Consider the following 21,063-nt stretch of genomic DNA (forward strand, 5'->3'; position numbering starts at 1 on the left):
CACTATCAAAAGAAGACCTGATGGCTCGATAGAAAGGTACAAGGCACGACTTGTCGCAAAAGGCTATACTCAGACATATGGAGTTGACTATTCTGAGACCTTCTCTCCAGTAGCTAAGATGAACACAATTCGGGTGTTGTTATCCATTGCTGCTAATAGGGACTGGCCATTACACCAGTTTGATGTGACGAATGCCTTCCTACATGGAGAGTTGAAGAAGGAAGAAGAAGTTTACATGGAGGCACCCCCAGGTTTTGCAACAGATTTTAAAGCAGGTGAAGGGTGCCGATTGAGGAAGACCTTGTATGGATTGAAGCAATCTCCAAGAGTATGGTTTGGGAAGTTTGCTGGGGCAATGATTAGCTATGGATATACACAGAGCAATTCAGACCATACGCTATTTTTAAGAAGCAGGGTGATAAGATCACATGTTTAATCATATATGTTGATGACATGATTATTACAGGTGACGACCTAGAAGAGATTGAGGAATTAAAGAAAAATCTTTTTCAGGAATTTGAGATGAAGGACTTGGGGAATCTCAAGTACTTTCTTGGGATTGAAGTGCTAAGGTCAATCAAAGGAATTTTTCTGCGACAAAGGAAGTATATCTTGGACATCCTAGCAGAGACCGGCCTACTGGAATGTAAACCAGCAGACACTCCTCTGGCAGTTAATCACGGATTACAAATCAGAGAAGGAGCCAAGTTGGCTGACCGTAGTCGATATCAGCGACTAGTCGGAAAACTCATATATCTCTCGCACACTAGGCCAGATATTGCCTATGCAGTTGGGGTCGTAAGTCAGTTCATGCATAAGCCGCAGACAGATCACATGGAGGCAGCACTTAGGATTTGTCGGTATTTGAAGGGAACTCCAGGGCATGGAGTGTTGTTCGCTAAAAATGGGCATCTTGAGATTCATGGTTATACAGATGCTGACTGGGCAGGGAACCCAAACGATAGGAAGTCTACAGCAGGCTACTTTACCTTTGTTGGAGGTAATTTGGTAACATGGAGAAGTAAGAAGCAGAAGGTGGTGGCTCTTTCGAGTGCCGAAGCAGAATTTCGTGGGATTAAAAGTGGGTTGACCGAGATTTTATGGTTAAGGAGATTGATGAAAGAGATTAATCTCCCTCCAAGCAAGTGCCAGTTGTATTGTGATAACAAAGCCGCTATAAGCATCTCACAAAATCCAGTACAACATGATCGAACGAAGCATGTGGAGGTTGACAGACACTTTATCAAAGAAAACATTGAGAATGGGATTGTCGAACTCCCTTTTGTTCGCTCTGAGGATCAACTTGCCGACATCCTAACTAAAGCAGTCAACTCAAGGAGCTTTGAAGATGTGCTTTCCAAATTGAGTTTTGGAGATCCCACCACTCAATTTGAGGGGGAGTGTTGAGAAAAGGGGAAGTATCAATAAGCATTAAAGAAGAATATAGTTCCAAGAATGGAGTTCCAAGAAGCATTGAAGATGTGCATGCATTGTTCCAATAGTAGTGTAGTTCCATAAATATACATTTATTGTAGGATCTCAAAAGTCACCAACATCCCTATAAATATATGGGTGTTGAGTACCATTTCATCATTCAATCAAAATACAATAATCTTCTCCCATTGCTTTCTTCTCTAAATATGTTGTCTATACCATTTAACAGAAATAACTAATGAAGCTTGAACTCAATTTCATTTCGAACTTTATTGTACCCGGCTGATGGAATCATTATGTATTAGAAACTCTTTATAAGTAAAAAGAAGATCAAACTTTTAACTTAATCGAAATAATAGTACTTCTACTTACAAATCATTTTAGTTAATAAAAAAATACTCTATCTTGGATATGACTTATGAGTCCCCTTTTGATCCGATACAGGTTAAGAAATGTAAAAGAAAGTCGAAGAAAAAAAGTTAGTGGAATATGAATATTATTTTTACATTAATTTGTATGGAGTATTAAAATAAAATATGAGTGGAATGTGAGAATTGTTCATTATTTATAGTAAAAATGAAAAATATTTCTTATTATGGGATGAATAATTTTTTTGTAAAATGGAGGTAAGACTAATATTTTTTTGAAGTTTCCTACAACGTTCTTTTATAAAAATAACGTTATAATTTTTGTGAAGATACAATATATGCATAATAAGTAAGATCAGAATATATCAATTCCATGCATATCAATCATAGTAATTTCAAAAAAAATATTAGTAGTACTAGTTTCCTAATATGAGTATATGTGAAATTGGGAGTGAATTATATTAATGTGATTTGACATTGTGCAGCTGACTCTCAACTCCCTAGCCGTCATTTTGACTATATATTACCCTAATAAATTTTCCAGTACTAACTAAGAATTAGATATGTCATTATTAAAAGTTATAAAATATTTATATTAAGTTTACTAGAGCTTTTATTTATCATTGATTGTTTTATTAGTATAAGAGTTTTTTTTATTTTCAGTTTTAGTAATAGTTCAATTTATTAATTTGGGTTCACTATTCTTATAATGATATATAATATACTAGTAGTTTTGTTTAACAGAAACTTGAAAATAAATTCAAAATTGATTACCAGTCCTAGTGTTGAATCCTAATGAATTCATGATAGTTACAACTACAATATAAAACAATCACAAATTCTAATGTCAACATAGTTAACTACTGGATATTATAAACAATACACCAAAAAAAATGAAATACTAATTGTTAACCATAACAAAGAGCTGCCAAAAATCTTAATAACGATGTAATCGGAATTGCACGATCTTTTTGCAATTCTGTTGTCTAATACAGGACAGATCGAATCATTCCTACTTCCATTTTTTATTTTACTATCAGTATAAATTTACATAGAGTAACACGCTTTATATATTTTTTTTAAGACAATGAATAATGATTTTCATATTCATTCGTTGTGAATCAAATCTTTGATTATTTGTAAGAGAAAAAACGTTTTATCACTAAAATGCAATAAATTGGTGTTACACATTGAAGTCATGTGTTTAACCAATGGTTTGAAAATACTTTCGTAGCAAAAGCAATGTCGTTTGCCATGTAATTCTTTTTAGTGTTATATACATTGCGGCAATTCATTGTTAGGTCAATATATTAGCTTCGAAAATGATTATGAAATCGATAGTTCCTCGTTAACATATTCAAATGAAAGTGTCACACATTCAAGCGGCCTACAAATTAACCTTATATTAGGAATTTAGGAGTATATCATTTTGAAATTTGAAACTCCCAACATGAGTAACTCAATTTCAATATCAGATTTTGTTAACCCCAATTTTTAATTTTTAATTCTGAAATTAAAATAGCTCAGGTTTTAATTCTTGATGTTGACTTGTTTTGCTGTATATGTTTTAATTTTCTTTGCTGTATAAATTAACCACCACCATCATTGTGTTTATGTTTTAATTTTCTTTGTGTGTGTGTGTGTGTGTGTGTGTGTTATTCGAGTATGACATGGGTATAGGAAATTGAGGGCTGAGAAAGTGAGAATGGACAATGAAATGCATTTTATACAATTTTAAAATAGTGGTATGTGATATTCACAACACTCCTATTCTTTCCCACTAAGTAAATGCATAGCAAGTGACTTCGTCACAAAAGTTACGCTTAATTTAAAATTTGATGTTCATGTATTGGTTTGCAGCTATACATTTCTTATAGGATAAACCGTCAAAAGAAACCAATAAAATTTAAAGTAATTTACTTTTAATCGTTCTATGGTGAAAAACCTAAACCCTACTTATGTGCTATTATTTATAATTTTTAAACAAACTATTGTTTAATTCATTAGTGGTCTCGTTTATAATATTTATTTTAATTGGCAAGCCTAAAGCATCACAAATTTTGCCCAATAAGAAGTTTTTGGTTCAATTCTAGTTCTGTGCGTTGTAATATAGTTTCCACATTTTGGCCGTGGTATAATGAACCCTTTGTTTGCAATACGCAGCATATTATATATTATCTCTAATCCTTCATAGAGGCATTTTTTGTACTAAGTTTAAAAAGTGGATATTTAGCATTATTAAATAGATAAGTAATAAAGTAAAAAAGTGAATAAAGTAGATAAGTAATAAAGTAAGAGGAAATGAAATGAGAAAAAGAAAAGTTAATTATTACTATACACGTAAATGACCCAACTATAAAGGAACTTTTTGAAATGAGAAAACGACTTAACGAACAAGCAAATGGAGTATTATATTATATATACCGCATGTAATTTAAATAAAATTATTTCAAGGTCTTAAATATAAAGAAAGGAAATACCAATTTGAGAAGGCAAAAATCTATTACTTAAAAATAAAGAAAAAAAAGAATAAACAATGATGCAACTCCTCACTTTTGTTGCAATATTAAATGTATTGAATATTTCTCGAGCACACAAAAGATCTACATCTATAGAGTTAATCCACCTGTATTTACCCCAACCCACATGACAAAGGACCACCTATATATGTTCATGAAAATAGAATTAGTTAAGATCGAAATTTGGATATAATTCATACACTTATATGCAATTAACCATATGATAAAAGTCTAGGATCAACTAAAATTCAAACCTTAAACTTAATAGATCATTTTTTTTATAATCGTTGATTGATCAGTTTCAATTGTTTAAAATTCAAGAGAAACCAATTAATTCAATATTGTAAATCTTATCCACAGTATATTAAATTTGAGTCAATCCGTTTACAAAAAAAAAACACTCAATTAATGAACTAGAGTCATGAATAGTGCCAGGGTTGTCACAACTTGGAGTTGTTTATTAGTAATTTACAACATTTGAAAGCCAAAAAATAATATGAATCGCGGTGTTGAATTAATTAGATTATTCATGCTTAACTTGTCGTCATGTGTGACTAATGCAAAATTAATTAACATCTTTTTTCTTGATAATCTCAACGGCTATGTCGCTATCCACCAATCAAAGCGCGTCTACGGACTTAATTAAAGCAATTAAATAGGCCTAATACAGGTGTTTAAAATCCGAGGGGGGCCCACCATGCCTGTTACCTAAAAGTTAAAACATTTTTATAGTTTTGCATTTGCATATCTATTAATGCATTTTCTAAAGTAAAGATCTTTGATAATCAACTTGTCTGATCATGTTTTATTTTGGTTTTGCTATTGACTAAGACTGCTTAATTGCAGGCATAATTAGGCACAAAATGTGGAGATCGATATTCATATTATAAATGTGTTTTTGATCTATAATTGTTGTAAAAAGAAACAGTACTATGTAAAATTCAATTCACATAACTTAAGCATCAATGAAAAACTAATCACAGGAATGAACAAACCGATGATTAAAATCTATAAAATCTAGCTAGAAGTTTCTTGAACTCCAAAATTTATTAATTAAATCAAAGCTAAAAATCAAATGAAAAACAATAAAAGTTAGTATGCTATTTCAAGTGTTAGAAAATCTTAGGAACTCAAAAGAAAACAAATTAGTAGTACTAAATTATATACTTAAAAAAAATTCCCTTTAAACGAGTTTTCTGATGACCAAAGAAGACAATAAATTTGATTCTACATCTTTGCAAGTAGCATGTATATATCAAGTCATTCCAACATAATTTGTACCTCACTCTCGGCGTTTTTCAATAATTTCAGCGTCGTCAAATAAAATTACGTCAAATATTAAGATAGTGAAATACTCCTACTTTATAAGAAAAACGAGAAACGTACATTCAAAAAAAGGGCAATCATTCTTAGATTTTACTGTTGAGAAAATTTTGTATTATAACCATCCCCACAAGTTATGTATATATATATATATTTCCTTGCTTTTACGTGATGGGGATTTGTATCTGGTTCCCACCAACTTAGATGCTAATTCTAAGGTAAGTCCAAGGTTTTGTCAATTTGGATGCAAATGCAATTATATGAGCCAGCTGTATTGTTGAGATCTAGGGTTTACATTGTAAAATATTCAACTTTAATATTAATCAATCATAACTATACTCCAACCCCTTCCACTAATTTTAGGGATTTCGCGGATATAGAAAAATAGTATATATGACATTAATTGTTTGCCAAAAAAGCTTCCAGTCATAACTAGGTATAAAATCATCAATTAAACTATACTATATTCAAACAAGAGGCCAAGAATAAATTATGATTAAAAAAACTATCTCATAACTGAAAACAGAAAAAAATATTAATAAAAAACAAATAGTTAATCTTTGTTTAAATTAATATTGTCAATCTTTGATTAATCATTCCGAACAACGAATTTAGTGTAAATAAATGCCTGGATTTCAGCATCATTCCTCCAATAATCAGTTGATTGATGGGAGCTTACTGAGCTCTTGCTTTAGGACAAATCTTCATATTTTGCTTACTTTAGGTTTATTCAATTAATAAATACGTCTCTCTTGTGGTTGGCACCTTATTTATATATGTCCAAAAGAGGGTATTAAATAATGTGTCATGGGAATATATGTAATTAAATTATCCATCACATATTTATTTGGATATGGTAAATAATTAACTTGCTTCCAAGATGTCACAATCCAAGAGTTACCTCCAATCTTTGATTCAAATTAAGAAAAATAAATATAAGAAATTAGTTCCAACTGAAAGTTAAAAATGTGTAATCTTTCTTCTTTGATCCACGAGGAATATTTTTTTATCTAGTTTAATTAGAAACAGCTTTAAATTTGTTTTTGTTTAATAGAGCAAAAGGCGACAAAACCGAAGTGGTTTTCGGAAGAATAAAAAGCTATACAGCCACTTTGTAGCTAGGCATAAAATGATTTTTTTAATATATTTTAATATAAAAATCAATATTAATTAATGATTTTATTTATGCTTAAATCTCCTTACACTATTGTTGAATAGCATCATAGAAATAGGAGGTGGGCTAGAAAGTTATAAAAAATGCAAAGGTATATAAGGAATATAATGTTATTTAAAACTTAATGAGTAGATAGAGTTAGGAGAATAATTAAAGAAAATGGAATCGTTTACCAATCAATTAGGATCATTATTTTAACTAATATTCACCGATACAGAAACCCTTTTTAGAAAGTCATACCTTTTTTAGTTAATTACTCGTTTTATTATTTATTTGTTTATTTATTTATTATTAATACAAGAAAATAGCGACATAACTACAAATAATATTAATACAGATATATCAAAAAAATAAAAATAGAACAGACACCACAAGCAGAGTGCACGCCACTATACATTAGATTTAAAAGCTCTCCATTAAAAAATAAAAGCCCACTGATTAAGTTCAAAGTACATATACCAATAATGATAAAGAAAATTTATTTTACAAGATGAGAGCATCCCAAAATAAAACATATTGGGTTTATATTTATAAATTAATAAAAGCCCGTCTAATTTGGATTCTAAGTTAGCGGACTTATACCAATATTGACCCATTTTTAAAAATAATATTCTCATCCTATGATGTGAGAAATAAAGAACATCAAAGTCCCTACCCTATGTAACAGTTTATGGAAATTTGATCTTACGACAGAATTATTCAAAATATAAGATAAAATATAAATTACCATTAATCAATCATACAATATTTTTTTTCCATGATTCACGTTTTATTACACAAAGTATAAGATCACAGAATTGTGACAGAGAAGGGAAGTGGCAGATATGTAAGGTTTTGAGTTCTATCTGGTTTTGTCAAAGTGAGGCGTGAAGAATATGGTGTTTGGAAGACATCGCTGACAGTGTGTCGACAAGGGAGGAAATGGAGTTCAATGCAACATCCAAAGTTTCCGCGGAACAACCAGGTCTTGTGAATCTCTTCACCTGCCATTTATTGATAAACAAAAAACAAAATACTAGTAGTTACTTAACATGTTCCCTAAAAATGAAGGAAATGTTTATAATTCTAGAACAGAGTATCTCATTTACAAGTAATATCATACTGGCAATGCCAAAGGCTCCAAGCGTATAAAGCATTTTACCATATCAAAATAAGACTGCAACTCCTCCATGTTTTCATCATAGCTAGAACACGACTCCTTCAGCTGCAGCATTTCGTCAATTAGGAGGATAGTGCCGTTTTTAGGTTTTCTATTCTCTGCACCAAATATGCTGCCATCAAACACCAAAAGGGGTAAATGAACAATGCCAAAAATACCAAACTACAAAAAACAAAATACATAAGCCCCCATTTGGCTCTGCCGCTCTGGATTTTATACAGAAAACCTTAACTAAGAAGGAAACTTGAACTTTGACATTCCAATGTATTTTCCTTTAAAAGCAAACAAGGTATCGGTTATTGATATTTTAAAGCATGGTTACATTAAAACACACAACCCTCACAGTTGTGATCATGTGGTGATTTTATTCCTATAATCCTTCAGGCGGGATGCCTGAATATAGCATTCCTAAGTATATAAAAGAAGAAAGCAATTCTACAAATCCAAACACAGTCAAACTCCAGAACATCACAATATCTAGGCTCATGATGGGGGGTAACCTATTCTATTGCATAAAATTTATCTTCTACAATTAATTGCAGAAAAGATCAAATCGACAAGTTGCAAATGCAAATTTAGTTTTCAAAGAAAAGAACTGAAATGAAAAGCATATAATAGAGCATAAATGTCAGGAATCCAACTCAAACCATGTCTCTGAGGGTCGATCTTTGTCATCTCGATGAGGTGGACCAGATTCTTGCATCACAGATTCTAGAGCAGCTTCATCCTGACAGAAATCAAATCTCAAACTGAAACCTTCAAAAACTTTTAAAAAAAACTCTAAGATTAGATGACTGGAGAAGAGCTGCTTGTTCCACAAATTAAGTTGCTCTAGGTTAAGATGCTATAACTATGAAGTAAAGACCAAATAAGAAACAAAGAAAACATGTTATTCAGTTGTTGTCATTCATAGAGAAACTACCAAGAATGGGTATATTGTTATATTCATTGTCACCACCATACTCAAGCATATATATTTTGGTCAATTTCCTTTCTCGAATATCACTTCAAATACCATATCTTATCGCAGCAATAACAAGTAACAACTCTTGATGAAAGAGAAGATAATTGACAAGGGAGACACAGCTTTAACAACCTCCAACAATTTTTCCTATGCAGCAAACAGATGATACCAGATAATGCTAAATGTAAGCTGTTAAATCTGGGTATCCATAATTTCAATTCAGGTGCTCCATAAATTGTGTATAAAAAGTAAAACATGGAGTACTAATTATCGACTCTCTCGTTTTTTTTTTAACTGAAAATAAAGTCCAAACAGTTTTTTTCAGATGTTTTCCCTCCAATAATCGACACGCGAGTGCAGCGATGTGTTCATAACAAATCCATTTGTTACCCAGGAAATTCGTCAAAAATGCACAAATTGAAATAACAAGAGTGAGCAAGTAAAGTGATTGAATTACCTGGTTTCGGAAATTGCAATTACGCCATGAGTTCATATTCCTTAATTGTATTCGGTGATTACACAAACAAGTTCGGGGTGACTATGAAAGACCTCTGGATTTCACGCCATTTTTTTGTCTTTTTCTGTTTGGTCGGTTCGTTCGCCTCAAATTCTCAACTTTTTGTCGCAATGGAAGTAGATTTTTTTCTGGTACTTAAATTTTGATAGATGGATTATATTAGTATTTATTTGCCTGTGCAAAAAAAGACAAATGTTCAGAATTGGTTTACTATTTATCAAATATTTGAGACTTGAGTCATGAATGCAACTAGATTCTCACATTTTAATTTCTCTTTAATAATTATAGAGAAGAAACTTTTCCGTATGAAGTTTAAGCAAAAGATGTTGAGTGTGTAAAATAAATAGATAAAAAAGTAAGAGAAGAAAAAAGGTAGAGAAAACAAAGTAAAACGTGAATAAAGTGGAATACTTATTACTAACTAAAATTAGCCTAAGAAGTAAGAATTATTGCAATAACTAAAATTGACCCCCTCTGCATCCACATATTTTAGACATATAAATGCAAAAGAGGTAAATATGGCCACAAAACTCATACTTATCAAAAAAGTGGAAGGATTTATAGGCATGCTTAGTTTCGAAAAGTAGAATGAAACACTTTAAGTGGCAAACTAAAATGGCAAAATAGAAACACTCATAGGAAGAGGGAGTGCATACTATCACAAACTTTTTGGTATAAACACAAATTGGTTTCATTTTCCATTCCGAATCCAAGTATCAAATCACTTGAAAATGTGACTATTACCAAATTTCAAGCCAAACACGAGATGGAGACAATTGTGTAAGATGATGACAACAATGAAACAACACAGGATATATTGACTACTATCTTGTTCTTCTATGTGTAACCAGATATAACACCTTCATTCTCTGCTCCCAGATAGATGCTAATACCGAACATCAGTCTTAGAAGCCAACCCAGAATGGACAGTGAAACACAAGGACGGATCATCAGAAACAATCAGATAAAAGGAAGGGCCTACGTGCTTCCGGTCTTCTCGGTTGAATCATCAGCGGGCAATGTTCCCTTGGACAATATAAACTTGTTGGTTACTCCGAACAAGTTGGCAACTTTTAAGACCACTTCTTGGCATGCGGAACCCATTGGTGACATGACTTCTGGAAGACATGGCATACACTCTGGCAAACACCCTATCTTATCCATGGATGGAGCGAAGAGTGACAATACTGCTCGACAGAAAATAAATCTGCAATAGTTGGGGTAAATATATCATCTCTGCCAGTCATATCACAATATGAATTTGAATATTCTGAAATACCCGTTCCATTCCAATCATTTATCTCACATCAAAGACACAACTGAAATGAGTTAATTGAGTGACATGCTAGGAACACAGGAAAGACGAAACTCAAAAGTAAAACCTGCTGGAAAATGAACCAATAAACATGTGTTCGGTGAAGCTTCTAATCAGGATGAATCAAACTAAACTTGGCACCTTAGAATAGCACATATGAAGGATCTCACATCACAAAATGTTTAACAAACTTCAGAGGTTCATATTGCGTGTGATCACAAAATCATTGAAATAACTTCAGAGTTCATATTATGTGAGAAGTATTTATAAGCAAAGAAGAATCAACTACCTCAAAAGGAGTCGCCTCAAGAATGGATCAGTTAAAATTTGAGCCCAGACAGGATCAAGACTATCAGCCGCAGCCAATAATGATCCCAATTTATTTATTGAGGACTGGAGCAATTGCTCTCCTCTGTTAGCCAGGTCCTGAAACCCAAGTGTTCCTTGAAATATTACTCATTTATGCAAGATACTAAAGATTAATAGAACTTGTAAGCATCATTCACGAATAACTATCATACCTTTTCAACATCGTAGCCAGAAAACCCAACCAACAGGGCAAATGTCTGTATAGGAGTTGTGAGAAAACTGGTGAACAAGCTACCACTAGATCGCTGAGATGATTCTACAGTAGGTGATGTTACTGGAGAAAGTAGAATAGCAGCACGTTCTCCTTTTTCTGCACCACTCATAGCCTGTAATAGATCATGCTTCGATTAGTTTCGGACGTGCATAAAAAGGAAATTTCTATCTTTCAACTAAAGAAAATTCTGGTTGAGCCTTTTATGTTAGCATCCAAAGAAGAGGATACTAACAAAATAATTCCAAAACTAGAGGTGTAATCAATTTTTCCTTTTTCCATGTACTTTTTGCATCAAGATAAGTATGCCAATCCCAAATATAATAGGAACCTTAAATATATTTGTACTCGACTAAGTAGGTGTATGAATCATTGATCAATTCAATAAATAGAAAGTTTAATAGATGCATGGTAATTTATAGATTAAGTGTACTAGTTCACAATTTCAAGCCAACTAACTAGCACTAATTAAATAAATAAACAAAAAACTAGCACTAACAAAACATAGAGCAAAATGAGCAATTCTCTGTTACCCTAGTTCTACAGTACATGAACATAATAGAGCCATGGAGCATGGTAAGCAAAGATTTCAATTTCAACATGGCACTGGTAAGCAAAGATTTCAATTTCAACATGGTACTACTATTGGATTCTAGATATATACAGATCATACACATCTCTGACATGATGCCGATGACACTGCATATAGCTTCAATATATTGGATATAAGCAACAGATTTTGCAATTTAAACTTGGTGATGTGAAACAGAGTGATATGAAGTGGGCATCACAATGAGACCTGCATCAGGTTGGTGAAACTTACCTTGAATGGTTTACTATTATCACTGTCAACAATTAGAAAAAGGGGCCTTCTGGTGAAGGGCAATATGTCCGAGGGATATATGCAGTTCATACCTGAAATTTAACATTAAATATTACTCAGTGTCCCAGATTTTAGAAGCTGAAAACAAACAACAAAAAGAATGGCCACTCTTTCTGATATCAGATCAAGCTTTACAAAGAAAAAAAAATATAAGTGGACTTTTTTTAGGGGACAAACCAAAATGGCAAAAGTGGACTCCTTTTGGGGGGCGGGGGAAGTATATAGTTAGGATGAGAAGAGGGGAAAATAATTACTAAGAGCATCTGATAAGAGGCTGATCAATTTTTTGTATTTCCGACCCACATGTAAACCATCATTAGATTCATACTGAATACTTGCCACAGGCTGGTCATATAACAAAGAAAAAGTAAAGAAAAAAGATGATAGAATGTGATGGCAGGTGTATGCTCATGGGAAGAGAACAGTAGCCCAATATAAATCCATGTTTAGCCAGCCCATAGTGCATAGGCTTTAAACCATATATGGGGAGTAGTATTTAAGGGTTTTATGTTATTGTTTTTTGGGAGTATGAAGAATTATATTGTTATCTGGACAACTTGTCATTGGCTTAGCCTTGTTTGAGGAGTATTATGGTATTTATCTTTTGTGTTCTGCCTTCACTCAATAAAAAGAGCACGAGAGACTCAAAAGACATAAAGTCAAGCCTTCAGGTGACGTGTTTGGGGTGAAAAGGTGCAGCAACGTACCTACGACGCACATGAATCAAGCACCCCTGATCTCCCATTATAGCTTATTATTCTATATATTATAGATACAGAAGATGAAACTATTATGCATTCAATATTAAAATGTAGCACATGCTCACTAAAAATGCATTATAATACTCATTTACCTCCTCCAGGTCCATGAGGTCCAATATGTAGGCAATCAGCAGCATACCCAGAATGGTCCGCAGACTCCGCACTATCACTTCCAGTACTAGTTGGAGTGGAGTCAGAATTGATTGAATGATACTGAATGCCCCTCACTAAGCTTTCAGTGTAACCAATAGAACTTCCTGCCCGAGTTGGAGATGAAATTACATGTGAGCTATTTCCTGTAGCAAATAAGATGATGTCCATCATGTTTGACGATGCGAGGTAGAGAGAAATAATGTGGACAGTCTCCATCATGCATAGACTACACTACCTGAAGCTGAAAGGTATATTAGGAGTATTCCATCAGAAGGAAGCTCCTCGCAGACTGTCCCTAAGACCTAACAAACACGCATTGTTACTCTAAAGAGAAGTTCTGCACATCTATATGGATAGTTAAAAATGAAAATTTCATTTACCCTATGATAAAGAATTTCGTTTTTCATAATAAAGAAAGCACATGATTAGGAATAACAATAGTAAATGTGCATAATAATAAAGAACTATGATTGAACATCAGAGTTTTGATAGGAAAATAACATGAGGTTCCCAACTCACCTTTGGCTTATTGCAGAAAGAGCTATCAACAATGTAAGTGACACAAAAGAATATTAAAAATATCTCATGCCCTATTGATGCGAAGCACATTTCCTATATTTTATCCCCTTAGACTATGCATATATATGTAAATTACGACTCATCAAATCGTGTTTTCATCATTATTTAGGATGTAAAAAAGTTGGTTGGAGCTCACTCAAACAACACTTGGTGCAGCAGCGTTGAGGACAGAAACCCGCCGGAAATCCACCGGAAATGACGCCCAATGTTCTGAAATGAAGCACTATTTGCTGCTGCACTCGGCAAAGCAGCTGACCCGCCCGGGTAGACACTCCAACACCCGGCCGGGTGTGATTCGGAACACATAAGGAGTCCAGACGGGGAAGAATTTCAGTCACCCGGCCGGGTGACTTTTTCAGTTCTAAAAATATACCCGGCCGGGTATGTCCAACTCTAACTGCATTTTGGTAGTTTCTTGGGCAGTTCCTACTGGACGGTTGGAGCAATTGAAGGGGGCAGACGTTTTAGCAGGGAAAGAAAAACATAGAGAGAAGGGGAGTTACGGATCTGGAGAGAGAGGGGGATACGAAATTGGGTAGAGTAAAATCAGAGGGAAAAGAAGGAAGAAGAAGAAGAAGGGAGGAGGACCCCGGAATCCAATCTTCATCATCTCGGAGACAGACTACCGCCGGTTATCGGAGAACACCATTAATCTTTCGGTTTTTCTTCTTTAGCATGTGTGGTTAGTTTTTCTCCATTGCTCCTAACACTAGTAGGATGAATTGATTGTAGAGATTCTATATTTAATCATTTGCTTTGGTTTTCGTCTATGGTTTGCATTTTATATTTGCTATGTTATGATGCATCTAATGTAGTATATTATTTGCCTCTTTCTAATGTCTCTTTAACTTGGAAATTGGATGAAAACTTAGATGAAAAGCTTGTGAATTTTACCTTGTTCAGAGATAAATGCATAAGTGAATGTTGATGTAAATAAGTCTTCGAAGTTGAATTAATACTTACTACGCATCCGTGGGAGTTTAGTTTGATGAGAAGAAGATTATGTGTTAAGTGTTCAGCTAACCATAATTATTTGTTGGCTTTGAGAAGTTAGTCTAGTATTTACCGCGCTTCCGCAGGAGTATTAGTCTAACGAGTAGGTACTTGTGGCTATGTGTTCAGCTAGCACTAGTACTATAATTCTTAAAGTATGTTCAGTACTTTTAGAGTGTAAAATTGATACATCGTTCTCAATAGCTTATGAACTTGAATATAGAGTCGATACAATAGTGATTCATCCGAATGTTGTTAGGAGCAATGTTCTTCATCTCTCGAGTTTCCCGTTTTCATTCTTTAGCTTTAAAATTGTTTATTAATCTTATCAAACCTTGTTAAATAATCATACGCCTCCCTGTGGTTCGACACCTCAAATTACTACACACGAAGCTGTAATCTTGCAGTGTAGTGGTAATATTTGGGTTAATTAATTAAACTTGAGTGCAAAACCATCTTGTTTGGATAGACCCAAAATTACACATCACCTATACAGCTCAGTCACCGATTTCCAAAGTTATAGAGTCATAGTTATTGTTCCAGTTCAACTTACTATTGTTGATAAAGACCCAACCTGCAGTTTTGGGTAGCGTAGAAAAGGAAAGACTACTCTTGAATGTGAATACTCACCGCCATGAAATGGGTGACAGATGGACGAAATAGGATAGCTTTCCTTGGGTTAGGCGGCAAAGTTGGATCAGTAATATCCTGATTGACACGACTAGGCCCTGATGCCCCATTTTGGCCAGCACCAGATCCAAGCCCAGTGGAGGTAGCCAAGTTTGCTTGATAAAATGAGCCACTGGGTTCCCACTCCAAATTTTGTAGCATCCTAAAGGTGTCGAGTGTGAGTTCTGCAAATTTGACCTGGCGAACAGCAAAGATAAACATATGATAGCTATAGTTTGCGAAATTAAGCACTCAATTTCATTATTCAACAAGCATGGGAATATTTTAGGTAACAAACTATGGTAATAAACCACTTAGATATATTTTCATTCATGGTGGTTAGAGAATAAATAATACAAACCTCATTAGGATGGTAACTGCATACTAACGCATCTTTTAGCCTTAGTTTTCTCTTCACATCTGTAACATGTGGGAGACAATCTGGGTGAAGGTCCAATACAACACTGTATCTCAAAGGCCTGAGATTCATAAAAGCTGTGTCAGCTTTCAGGAATTTCATTATCTCCTGAATGACAATCTTCCATTCTTTAAAGTCAGTTTCCTGGAATTAAGACCATCATATAAGTGATTCAATAATCTACAGTCAAACTAGAGTAAAAGTACATCAGTGCCATAAAATAAATCTAATGAATATTGGATGGATAAGAAGCTATGCATTGAAGAGCAAGGTATCCCTAACTGCTAAGCACCTCTATATCTAACACTCAAAAACGTGAATTGGACTTTGATGATGATTATAGATAACAATTCATAGGTGTTCCATGTAAAAGGGGCCACAAGAATGATTGAAATAAACTTGATTCAGGTTACCTTTAAGTTTCAAAACTGATCTCAATATGGGGTCATTAGAAGCAACAGGTTTAAATTGAGCAATCAACTTCAGAAATCAAAAGGTAGACACTACTTCCGTATAGGCTAGTTGTCACATGAAAACAAACTTTTAAGATTTGCAAGTTGATTCATCATATATGAAACAAACATGGTAGCCATTTTTCTATAAGATTCAAGAAAGCAATGTGGAATTTGAAGCATTTCTAGAGAATAAGAACTACACGGATACTCAAATATCAATGCATACATACATATACTACCTCCGGCCCTTAAAAACAGAAACTTTTGAATCTTTCTATTTTAGGACCTGGACCCCACAATCCACTAACAGTACTTCCACTGCTTTTTCTCTCTCTCTCTCTCTCTCTCTCATTTTACCCTTTTTTCTTTTCCTCTCTCTTACTTTATCAATTCTTTTTTCTTACTTTATCAATTGTGCATTAAAACTCGTGTCGTTACAAAAGTTTCTATTTATTGAGGACGGAGGGAGTACATCATAACAATATCGGATACTGTTGATCCAATTCTACCACAAACATGTGTCCAATAACAACCACATAACTTAATGATTAATTTTGAGCACATAGATTGAGAAAATAACCTGGAAGGTCCTTCTGCACTCGTCAAGCAACATTTTAAGCTGATTTACCAACTGATACACCATCTCTCGGCGATTCGAGACCAAACAAACTGTCAGAAAACGAGCAAAGAACCTCAACTGCTTACTAGCAAGACTGACATCTTGATACAGCCCATCCTTGAAGTACTCCCTGGTCAAAATAGCCTCGTAAAATATGTAGGATTCTGCCAAATAATTGGCCTCACCAGTCCTCATATACTGTCCGAAATAAAGCTGGCCAATCCGAGAGGCAATCTCCCCAATCTCCCATCTCTTAATCCCAGCCTCCACCAACTTCTGCCGATTCTCTTGCTGGAACTTCCAGAGCTGAGTGTAGACCTTAAAAACTTTATAGAAGTACGTATCATATCTGCGACACCGTTATGTAGACAGAAGATTTTCAGGCGCCGATCATTTCCAGCAATAATAACACAATTAAATTTTCTAAACCATATCTCGATCCTATCGCAGGAATCATGCACATATACATATCCCTAGCAACAAACTAGGGCTACTCCTAGACTAACCAAGAAGAATTACACTCAATTCCACAAAACGATAATTCTCAATAAGCAATAAAAAGAAAAATAGCAATAACTGGAAACGACTGAGACTAGTGAAAAGGTTTACCTGGTGCGTTGATAGTAAGGCAAATCGCGGATCTTAGAAAACTTTTTATCGGCCTTGGACACCAGATTCCAGTACACTTCGCTCACCGGAATATTGCCATAGCCGCTGTGTGGTGGATGATTGTGAGACATTTTTTTGACTTGATTACCTGCAATTCTGAATGAAACAGAATCTTCTACGCCGTTTCTGAATTGCAGTCTGGTGTAGTTTAGAGAGAGAAAGTATATCGGAATCGGAGTGAAGATGGTTGAGGCAAGATTTGCAGAGCGGATCACCTCATTCCCGTGATACACCATTTCATACTTACACTGATAAAATAATGTAATGACAGGTGGATATTTGTTAAATTAACAAAATAAAAGACTAAAAGATTAATTGTCATCATAAATATTCTCGTACACCGACATTTTTGTTAATCAAACCAATAAATAATATCTCTCTCTAAAATTTCTTTCATTTTCTTTCTTCACAGTCCGGTGCTGGTCCTCGCATTCTCTGCTTCAAACTCAAGCACGATCGAAAATGGTGAGTCTCCGCCCCTCCGTTTCTCCAGATATTCCATCGCATTGCTAATACGTCTCCTGATTATTTTATCGCGCGTGGCTCGCTTGATCTGATTTTCGTTCCTCCTCTCGTCTAGTTCGAATAAGTTATCGATTTTTGTTTTGGCGAAGTGTTTTAGTCGGCTAATAATCTAGAGCGGTGATCTGGTTTTAGCATATAGATTCGAGTTTTTATACAACTTTTTTTTGTTGATGTTGATTCCTCTTTATCTGTTTTCTAACAATGCAACGGCATAATTGTTGTGGTGTTATTGTTTGACCTATTTGTATTCATCATCATGTAGGCTAAAGAGTATGCTAAATAGATGATGATGAATTGATGATATGTATGTGCGTGTTGGGGGTATACATTGCACATTTTTTTAAGTTTCAGATTGTTAAATATCATGCTTCTGCTTTTTGTTTACGAGTTTAGTTTGCTGACTTTCGCACAAGCATCATGTTTCTCCTTATTTACTTCCCCTAGTAAGATGTTTATGTTTACGGTTATACCCAAGTTTACCTTTGAACAAACAGTAGGCGGGCATTGCACGAGACACCTGCCTATGCTAACTCAGATGGAATATCTAGCCTGCCACTACAACTAATCCACTCATTTAAAGTCAGTTAATTCATACAAAAACACAAAGAAAGATTACAAAAAGTAAGTCTTCTAACAAAGTATCATCCATTCTAATGTTTCTTTATTGTGGTTGTTCATCCTGTCTAGGATAAATTTGTGTTCAGAAATACAGAAAGAAATCAAAAGAATTGGCAGTAGATAGTGCTGAGATGGAAATTCAAGAGGAATCGATCTGGCAATTTAAAGGGCAAACAAGACTTCCACAATTTGCAGTGTCAAAACGCTATGAGCTAACTTTAAGACTGGATTTCTCTGCTTGCACTTAACTTAGGGAATTAGAAGGAAGAAAAAACACATAATACCAATAGGTTTGAAATAAGTCAAGAAATCAAGTAAAAAAAATATATAGTTGTAAACGTAAACTAATCAAAGCTAACCGCAGACCAAAAAAAAGTTTAAGAAAAAAGAAGAAAAAAAGGGGGGATAAAGCTGTGGAGAGTAGAGACACTATCTTCGGATAACATAGTGCACACCATTAAATTATGATCTACTTGGAGGATCAAGAGCAGTGTACGTCAAGTTCCAGTACTCATCATTAATGAGTGTAGTAGTCCCTTCAGATTCCGGTGTAGTAGAAGCTTGTTCTAAACCATTCTTTATTGCTTTCGGTTTCCGTTTTTTCCTAATAGCCTGCTCCAAAGCATTCTTTGGTCTCTTACTTGATTGGTATGTAACCTTTCCTTTAGTTTCAAGCCTCTGATTTGACTTTCAATGGCATCACCATCAGTTGCAACATCTCCAACCTTATTTGCCTCAACTGTCACATTATTTGCCTTCCCTACCATTCCATTAATGTTGTTTCCCATTTTCAGAAGACAATCACTAGCATAAGTATAACCATCTTCACTCTCAACACCTTTTACTGCCAACTGCTAAATGAGTTACATAACTCTTTATATCGTTACTTCTTTTTTGATTTTTCATCAACAACAACTCTTTCATCACAACCTCCTGTCATACCATTCTTCGCATGTTTGGTCCACCGCTTTAAGATATATTCATCAGGTATTCGATCCATATTCATAAATGTTAAGACTTTTAAACTATGTGAGCATAAAATACCCGAGAATTCAAACTTTCTACAACTGCAAGAAATAGAACCTCCAATAGAATCATATGTGACTATATGCTCTTTAGTTTGATGAAATGGCCTGAACTTATATATTCTTGAACATCCAAGTTCATCCTCACTCTCGATCTTGCTTTCAAATGCCTTCTCAACTCCCCATTTAACAATGCAAACAACATGCTTTAATATTTCCAATGGAAATGTCATAGCAGGAGAACTTTGAGCATTTTTTAAATCTTCTGTTGATTCCTTCTCACGACGATCATCTATCAACCTCTGAAAATGATGGAACACCTCAACAATATTATTTTTGTAACTTACATAATGCTTCACAACAACATTCATGCACTCACTCCATTGAGTTGTAATGATATGTGCACAAAAAGTATTTCTTCCATAAACCAATGCTCATTTTTCCCTTAGAGAAAACATTCTTGCCAACCACTGATTAGCTTTCAAGTCGTATTTCTCTATCATTTTGTTCCATGCATCAAGGAATTCTGACTCTTCTTCATAGTCGTATGTACGACTAAAATCAGCTGCAAATGTGTGCTTGAAACTCAAAAAAACGTTTGAGAGATGAATGGCTGCATTTTGAAAAATATGCCAAACACATAAGCGATGGTAAGTTGATGGCCACTTGGAAGCTAAAGCAGCGCTCATTGCTTGATCTTGATCTGTTAAGATGGTTTTCGGTCTCTTTCCCATCATGGCGTCTTCAAATGCAGCAAACAACCATTCAAAGGTTTCAATCGTTTCATCATACAATAATGCTGCACCTTGTTTATGATGATTTACAAGCATACTTGTGATGTGTGGTATTCACCATTTCACCCATGTACACAATGATTCCCTAGACGCCTAATACTTGGTAAATAATGTAAATTACTATATATAATGTACATAATCAATCAAATAATGCACACAGATATATTCCATTCACCATTTCACCCACACCACTCAGCAAGCAGACAAATAATGTCAAATACTTGACAAATAATGTATATCAGTACACATATAATGTACATTTTCAATCAACTAATGCACACATTAATACTTCACTGAGTTAATCTCCCATGTAGGCAAGCAGTTTAAAAAAGGAATACTACACGATACATAATGCATAACCCGAGAATTAATCATGTACCAAACCAATTAAATAATGCACATAAGAGTTTTACAATTACCCATCCAGCCATTTACAAGATCTGTCGATGAATGCACCAGGAAGCCTAATTGATGTTCAACTCCTCAAGTAATTCTATATTCATTTAAATTGATTTGTTACATGCAGCCTGAGTAGGTTGAGATCTTGAC

The 21,063-nt window shown here is 34.3% G+C and overlaps 2 protein-coding genes across 3 annotated transcripts; both read right to left on the reverse strand.

Moving 5' to 3' along the window:
* Positions 1–7,525: 7,525 nt before the first annotated feature.
* Positions 7,526–9,603, reverse strand: LOC121765835. 2 transcript variants are annotated; one of them, XM_042162094.1, is made up of 4 exons: positions 9,399–9,603; positions 8,619–8,704; positions 7,960–8,089; positions 7,526–7,801 (listed from the first exon to the last, which is right to left on the reverse strand). In XM_042162094.1, exons 1-4 carry the CDS (start codon positions 9,432–9,434, stop codon positions 7,673–7,675), a joined length of 381 nt encoding a protein of 126 aa, XP_042018028.1. In that variant the 5' UTR covers positions 9,435–9,603; the 3' UTR covers positions 7,526–7,672. The 2 variants fall into 2 exon arrangements, with proteins under 2 accessions (XP_042018028.1, XP_042018038.1); XM_042162104.1 differs by having other exon boundaries at positions 8,625–8,704; positions 9,399–9,602.
* Positions 9,604–10,124: 521 nt separating this feature from the next.
* LOC121792626 (protein SCAI-like) lies at positions 10,125–17,809 on the reverse strand. Its single transcript, XM_042190636.1, has 10 exons — positions 17,493–17,809; positions 16,845–17,232; positions 15,753–15,953; positions 15,353–15,589; positions 13,386–13,452; positions 13,090–13,293; positions 12,177–12,268; positions 11,295–11,468; positions 11,063–11,199; positions 10,125–10,665 (listed from the first exon to the last, which is right to left on the reverse strand). The coding sequence occupies exons 1-10, from the start codon at positions 17,786–17,788 to the stop codon at positions 10,437–10,439; spliced, it is 2,025 nt and encodes a 674-aa protein (XP_042046570.1). The 5' UTR covers positions 17,789–17,809; the 3' UTR covers positions 10,125–10,436.
* Between the last annotated feature and the right edge of the window lie 3,254 nt (positions 17,810–21,063).

This window comes from Salvia splendens, chromosome 2 (genome assembly GCF_004379255.2).
Source record: "Salvia splendens isolate huo1 chromosome 2, SspV2, whole genome shotgun sequence".
Taxonomy (NCBI): Eukaryota; Viridiplantae; Streptophyta; class Magnoliopsida; order Lamiales; family Lamiaceae; genus Salvia; species Salvia splendens.

What these genes read in the sequence shown, in the direction of transcription:
- LOC121792626 (XM_042190636.1), bottom strand. Translation starts at nt 17,788, where the DNA reads ATGGTGTATCACGGGAATGAGGTGATCCGCTCTGCAAATCTTGCCTCA. An exon ending in ACCTCATGGACCTGGAGGAG is followed by an intron (nt 12,269 to 13,089) that starts GTAAATGAGTAT and finishes GTTAAATTTCAG; the next exon opens with GTATGAACTGCATATATCCC. An exon ending in TTGAGGCGACTCCTTTTGAG is followed by an intron (nt 10,666 to 11,062) that starts GTAGTTGATTCT and finishes CAACTATTGCAG; the next exon opens with ATTTATTTTCTGTCGAGCAG.
- LOC121765835 (XM_042162094.1), bottom strand. Translation starts at nt 9,434, where the DNA reads ATGAACTCATGGCGTAATTGCAATTTCCGAAACCAG. An exon ending in CCCTCAGAGACATGGTTTGA is followed by an intron (nt 8,090 to 8,618) that starts GTTGGATTCCTG and finishes GTTTGATGGCAG; the next exon opens with CATATTTGGTGCAGAGAATA. An exon ending in TGCAGTCTTATTTTGATATG is followed by an intron (nt 7,802 to 7,959) that starts GTAAAATGCTTT and finishes AATAAATGGCAG; the next exon opens with GTGAAGAGATTCACAAGACC.